Source organism: Camelina sativa, chromosome 8, assembly GCF_000633955.1.
Source record: "Camelina sativa cultivar DH55 chromosome 8, Cs, whole genome shotgun sequence".
Classification (NCBI taxonomy): Eukaryota; Viridiplantae; Streptophyta; class Magnoliopsida; order Brassicales; family Brassicaceae; genus Camelina; species Camelina sativa.
Window position 1 is genome coordinate 7,366,901 of NC_025692.1, and position 7,129 is coordinate 7,374,029.

General features: G+C 35.0%; 2 protein-coding genes and 1 long non-coding RNA gene across 5 annotated transcripts; 1 reads left to right on the forward strand and 2 right to left on the reverse strand.

The window, feature by feature from the left end:
• Window positions 597-2,049, forward strand: LOC104706589. 3 transcript variants are annotated; one of them, XR_002032974.1, is made up of 3 exons: window positions 597-759; window positions 1,417-1,520; window positions 1,680-2,049. It is a non-coding gene; the product is annotated as an uncharacterized LOC104706589 (long non-coding RNA). The 3 variants fall into 3 exon arrangements; XR_754460.2 differs by having other exon boundaries at window positions 598-759; window positions 1,405-1,520; XR_002032973.1 differs by lacking the exon at window positions 597-759 and adding an exon at window positions 766-1,242 and having other exon boundaries at window positions 1,405-1,520.
• Window positions 2,384-3,064, reverse strand: LOC104706590 (histone H2B.10). The gene has a single exon (XM_010422785.2). The coding sequence runs from the start codon at window positions 2,981-2,983 to the stop codon at window positions 2,543-2,545; it is 441 nt and encodes a 146-aa protein (XP_010421087.1). The 5' UTR covers window positions 2,984-3,064; the 3' UTR covers window positions 2,384-2,542.
• Window positions 3,891-5,293, reverse strand: LOC104706591 (protein SENSITIVE TO PROTON RHIZOTOXICITY 1-like). Its single transcript, XM_010422787.1, has one exon. The coding sequence runs from the start codon at window positions 5,189-5,191 to the stop codon at window positions 4,085-4,087; it is 1,107 nt and encodes a 368-aa protein (XP_010421089.1). The 5' UTR covers window positions 5,192-5,293; the 3' UTR covers window positions 3,891-4,084.

Genomic DNA, 7,129 nt, shown 5'->3' on the forward strand with positions numbered 1-7,129 from the left:
TACATTATTATATCAGTATATATATATTGTATATAATTAATAATTTATGATATTATTAGAACTATATTTTACATGGGGATTTCAAAAAATATTCCCTACGTTTCAAAATATAAGATGTTTTAGAGAAGTTTTTGTTTCATAATATAAGATGTTTTCAAGGTTTTATGCAACTTTTAGATTAGTTTAGTATTTTATATTATGCAGTATTGTTTCTGATTGGTTGAACTTGTTAAAAGTAAAAACTTTTTAATATGCGTAATATAGTTAAATCATCCTATATTTTGGAACAGNATGCGTAATGTAGTTAAATCATCCTATATTTTGGAACAGAGTAAGTATTATTTTATTATTTTATCGAATTTTGTTAATTATTTATAGAACCAGTAAAATTTATTAATTTATAGTGTTTATTAATTTGTAGAATAGTAATTTATAGGATTGAATCTTGTTTCCTACAAATTTAAAAATTTAACTAATGAACGGGCCACTTGGTCAACACAAAATAAATATATATATTAATTGATAGAGATTTTACTGTATTTATTAATCCAAAGTCCAAACAGACAAATATAAAAAGTGAGTGTTTTGTTTATGACATAACAATTTTTGAGTTGTCTATAGGCCCAATATAAATTTCCCAGATCGTCACGTCCAAATCGTCGGTTCAAACAACTCGGAGACTCGGTGCACCAAATCCCAAATTCCCAAATGTTTCACTGAGTCGACTCGTCCTCCTCATATCCCCACCCAATCTACAGAGTGAGATACTCTTCCGCTTGGTTCGCTTCGTGATTATGAATTTTAGATCTTGCATTATGTTCTCGTTCAGTTTTTGGTTTTGTTCGAATTGATTGGTAGAAATCGTAATTTCAGTAACCGGATTGTTGGGTTTTTTAGGAATCTCTCAGATCCTCTCTTCACTTGATTCTGGACATCTCGAATTGGGTAATGGTAGGTAGCGGTGGGATTGGTTTGTGTTATAGTAGAAACTGTAGGTTTTGGGGGATGATACTGGATTCAGGGCTTTTCGTGGATAGTATATTATAGGATTCACTAATTGTGACTTTTTTTGGCAAAACCACCTGTGAAATCGAATTAGAATTTACTTATTGGAAATATCTGATTCTTACTTGTGTTTCTTGAATTTATCATAACTGAGAACTGATTGATCTGGTTTATCTCGAGTGGTGTTTTGGAACTCATGTTGCAAAGCTTGTCCTGGCTGTGAAGAAAAAAACACAAGTTGAGTCTCATGTTGTTTGTTTCATGTAAATCGATTATGAAGAGCTTGTTGTTGTTTGTTGACTGACACTTGGATTTTGCATTTGTTATAGTTTTGTTTTGAGCATTTGAGAGTTCATTGTAGTCGTCTGAGACTGATTCCAGTTGTGATCTCTTCTTTAGTTTGGATTTCAGAGTCAAAACGAGATCATTACAATGGCGCCATCACGTAACATCATTGTAGCCACCGGTCTGGTTGTTTTCGCGTCTGCAGGGTTAGCGTTCCCCTTTTACATGGCGTAAGAACCAACCCTCTTTTGCTCTCTCTCTCTCTCTCAACTGTTAGTTACATCTTCTCTGATCTTTTTGTGATATGATTATTCTCTTTTTCCTCTCTCTCTCTCTCTCTCTCTCTCTCTCTCGCTCTCTCTCTCTCTCTCCTTTTTTGGTTGCTGCAGATCATCGAAAAAACCAGTAATTGATCCAACAAAACCATTACCTCCTCAAGCAACTTTTAGAGGACCTTACATCAACACAGGTTCACGCGATGTTGGTCCTGACCATCGAACTTATCCAAAAAAATGATCAGATCAAATCAAGACAATTAAGCAGGAGTTTTCAATGTAAGCCGCTGGTATAACATTTGATATCTTTATTCCTAGACAATATCGTTCTTTAGTTTGTGCTCCCACTCCATGTAATTTTGTTATGCTTCATGTAACTTATCAGAAGATAGTTTTCCCAACCTAAACATTGAATGTAACTGAAGAAACGGATTTCATAAACTTGATTTTGTATTGTCAAAAAAAAAAGTTTTGAGGGATGTAATATCGAAATGACATATAAATGGTGCGGACTCAAAAGTTTTGTTTGTTTTGAAAGGGATGTAAATATGTAACCCTTCATTACAGTTTTGTTTGTTGTTGTTGTTGTTTGATGAAGGGTTATGTTTGATGAAGGGTTATAACAAATCCATGGAACAACAACAATCAAAGCATACGATTTGGTTCAGATGCAACAAAAAGCAATAGACTCAATTTGAAACCTTTTGATTTTGTTTATGTTCCATGGATTTACTAAGAAACTTTTCAAGCACCTTATCAAAACGAAACTGCTGTTATCAAAGTTTTAGATATTTATGAACTTAAAAGAATCACAAAGACTGGTTTTTACGAATTGAAACTGAGAAATAAAACATTGAAATAGCTAATTAGAATTTCATAACAGTGCCACAATGAGAAACCCTAATTCCCAAATTACATACCCAAACCAAAAGCATTAAAACCCCTACTTCCATCCCCACATTACAGAACCACAAAATCTAAGAACTGGTAAACTTGGTAACAGCCTTAGTCCCTTCAGAAACAGCATGTTTCGCCAACTCTCCAGGCAACACAAGTCTCACCGCCGTCTGAATCTCCCGGGAAGTAATCGTCGGCTTCTTGTTGTACCTCGCAAGCTTCGAAGACTCACCAGCAAGCTTCTCGAAGATATCGTTGATGAAACTGTTCATGATCCCCATGGCTTTGCTCGAGATCCCGATGTCTGGGTGGACTTGTTTAAGCACCTTGAAGATGTAGATCTTGTATGTCTCCACGTTCTTCTTCGATCTCTTCTTCATCTTCTTGTCCCCGGCGACGGCTGGCTCCTTGGGGAGTTTCTTGCCGGCTTTTGGTTTCTTCTCTGCCGCCGCCGCGGTTTCGGTCGCCGGAGCTTTCTCCGCCGGTTTCTTCTCTGCTGGTTTCTTATCTGCCTTGGCCATTTTTTCAAATGTTAAAAAGCTTTTCAAAGATTTTGAATTTTGCGGTTTTGGTTTTGGTTTTGATTTGATTCTTCAAACGTTGAGTCTTTGTTTGCTTTATATAGGAGAATAGAAAAGAGATCTGATTGGTTATGGTACTTAAACGTGGATCGGTGACGTGGCGATGAGAGTGCTGTTAGATGTTGAGTTTTGATGAATGGATGGTTCGGATCTATTTTTTTTATTTTAGTGCGCGAGTTTTGTAAATTATAGTTATCCGCCACAAGTTTAGTGAGGCGGCAATGTCAAAGAGGGAAAAAAGTTTTTGGCATGGATCGCTGACGTGGCTAATTTCGATCTGTCTAAACAATCTACGGCTACGATTTCATTCGCTTCAAAACAATTTTTTTTGGCTATTTACGTATTTTTTGACCAAAAAAAAAAAGGTTATTTACGTATTTAAACATTATACAGTATGATGGAAATGAAGATCGTAGTGCATAAAATTAAAATTCTTCAAAAATCACCAGCTTTTTAGTTATTTTGATAGATATACATGATGAATTGATGATTTTTTTAATTTGTATGAATGCATACATAATTTGGCTTGGATTTGTACTTAAAACTCATCATGAAACTTGTGTTTTTAATACATCATCAACTTATTGCTGATATATTTGAAAAAAGATAATAAATGTTCAAGCTGCAAATACACTGTCGTTTAGTTTTTTTTTTTTTTTAAGTTTCTAATTTTGCTAGCGTATATGTTAAAATGAAGATGTAAAATACATGCACAAAATGAATGAAAGGGATTTTCATTTATATTTTGTATAGCTACATACTGTATATAGTTTGTGTATATATTAAATATAAATGATATGATTCCACAGATTTTTGTGACTGGTGAAACTCTATAGTATATGCATTATACCCATCAGAATCATTTGTAATATTAACGTCAATACACAAAGTACACAAGGATACAACTTTATCTTTGTGACATTAATTTAAAGGATACAGAAACTCCTGAAAAAAAAAACGAATGAAAAAGAGAGGGTTGAATGCACTAGTCATTTTTTTGATATACGTCAATCTCTTTAGAACTCGAACTTTCCTATGGCCTTACCTTAAGGTGATTGTTGGCGGCTGGGATGACCCATGTGCCGGTACGTGGCCCAAGAACAAAGAAACGTGGCTCATAAGCTTGTCTTTCCTAGAAAATTTAGTCCCACAAGAACAAACCCACTTTATATTCCCACAATGCTTCTCGTGCGTCCTAAGATCAGACAGAACCGAGAAATGCTTCACACTGCACCTCCTGCACATATACATTTTAGGACAATGACTCCTCTTGTAATGATTCTTGGCGCAAATCACAGATTTCAACGGCTGAAACTTCTCGTGCCTCTGGTTCCATCTACACCCTTGTTGAGGGCACGAGTAGTAATGCTTCTTTAACGAGTATTCTCCTTTCTTGTCTTGGCTCGTTGAGCTGATCAACGCCTCACGTGTCTTGTACTCGTCCCCATGCGCTCTCATGTGCATCCTTAGATTCGCGTCTCTCTTAAACCCTTTCCCACAAATCTGACAGTAATGTGTGTATTTCGCTAATAGATCCGCTACGTCTAGTTCCAATATCTCGTAGTTACCGGGTCTTGGTTTTGAATGATGATGTTCTCTTTTAGGGTTTATGGTTTCCGTGCCATACCAGTTGTGATTTTGGTCGGGAAACGAGATCTGCCCTCTTTCTTGGACACCAAAAAGGTTTGTCGACTCTTGCACAAAATCACGACCCGGGTCCGTTTCTTGTCGGGAAAAATCCAAAACCATTGCATCTGCGGTTTGATCGTTATGGATATCATTGTCGTTGTTAGATCCGTTGTGGAGTTGTTGGCAAGCGAACAACATGGAAGATGCAGCCGTGATGATCTCTTGAACTAAACTTCCGATGTTAGCAACGGCCAAAGACGTTGACCCCGATGATTGGTTAATGTGATTAGTAGAGATCATGTAGAAGCTGACTAGAGGTTGGATCTGATGGACTTTGTCTTGTAAGGTAGATAGATTGTATAGAAGAGAGAGTGAAACGTCGTCCTCTTCCAATGATTTCGTCCCAGCCGCCGTCACGGTATTAAGGTAGATTTGTTTTGAGGAACTAGTGGTCGTCCCGGAGAAGCTAGACATTGACCCTTCACCGTTATTTGTAATACGCTCGTCTTGATTCGTCATCTATGTATATATATGAAGAATCTATTGTGAGTTCTGTTCTTATATTTTCTTTTGATTTTGTTGCTTCTCTATATTCTTTGTGATATGTTTGTTTCATATATATGATATGCCAGACGGTCTAGACTCTGCCTTGAAGAAGACACCCTACCCTATACCGTATAAAATACTCGTGACATACATTCACACAAACAAATACGTGTCACATGCATATAATAATGTATCTTCGCTCATTTTATTATCAAACAAAATCGGGATGATTACTAAATTGGGTAAAAATTTGAAAAAAAAACTAGTGAACCTAACAATATTATGAACCCTGCAGTTTTAAATTTTGAATGGACGACATTTTTATCGATGCAAAAACATTCATGATATATTAAACGGTCAAATTATACTAATTTTTATTTAAATTCAGATATTCAAGGGTTTATATTTAGTTTATAACTTGATTTTTGGAAATACAAATATACAATATACATACATAAAATTTATAATTATATTGGTGTCTTTTTTTCTTTTTTGTCGACAAAATGCGATTCAGATTTTGATACATTCGGATGGTGGCAAGCAAGCGACAATAGTAAAACAATCCATTAATTAGACTACAACTTTTCGTCGTCATGAATGATGTTTTATTTCCTCTCTCTAAATGCATATGTCATATGTATGAATTACTTACATTAGGTTTTAAAATGGAATCATACAAGTATGTGATGTGATTAGGATTAACTCGGAAGTCAACTCGACAGAGCAAAAGAGACCATCCCCACTTATAACCTCCCCCGAATAAAACCTTGAAGAGTTTGTCAGCTATACCTTAAAATAAACGAAGAAGGTCAATCCCAATGTTGTTAAATAATGATAAACCTAAGTCAAGTGTTAGTGTTTTTTCATGGCTTTTTCTTCATGTATTCTTTGGATATACATTCATATAACTGTCAAGCTCACACAATATATTATGTTACATTCCATTAATCCTTTATTATATAACTGCGACTACATTCATTCCTCTTCATCTGCTTACATACACACACATTGATACGCGTGCGTATATGATTGGATCTTATAGGCAATGTTAATAATGTGGCAATCGGCATGAGTTGCAATTATGTTAAATAACTTTTGCTCATGCGTGTTCTTTTTTTTTTGGGAAGAAGTATAATTATATTGATAGACTAATCGGAACTTCTTTGAAGTGACCATGGGTAATTCATGCTGTTTTCTTCAGCTAACTTTGGCATGAGTACTTATTTTGAGCTTTTGGAAGAATTAAAAAAATGTCACGTTAAATAACGTTTTTTCTTCTTTTATTTTGTATGTCACGTTAAATAACGTTTTCGTTTAAAACAAATACGTTGCTGCACAACTATAATGTATTTCACGTGCCAAAAAAAGTTCTATTTGAGTCATGCAAACGCTTTAGTTTTCAAGTTTAGATGCAAACAAAAATAAAAGCATAATTCATGTTGGAAAAATTATATATGCTTGCTACACAAGACAATTATTTATGTGACGAGAGCTTGACGCCGAGATCGGAGGTGATTGTTCACTCGTCATTGTAATCTGAAATTTCATTGGATTTCCGGAGAAAATTTGGTATCGCGTTCTTAATTTATTTAATTATCTTCTTCACCTTTGGGATTTGTTTGCTGTAGTTGGCTCAGTTACCTGTAAATTAGCAGAATTAAGTTGTAACCTGTAAAAAAAACCTAACAGTAATCAGACAATCCTGATAATAAATATATATTTATGTTGTCGTCGAAACCTGTTTCTTGTTGGCTACTTTTGCCCATTCATAGATTTGCTAATTTTAGGGTTTCAAAACCCCAGATGATCACGTACATTTATATAAAATTGTAATGCATCTTTGATCACGTACATTGCTCTTGCAATCCTTTTTTTTTTTTTTATTCTCTTTCATTGAGGGTTTTGTCATCA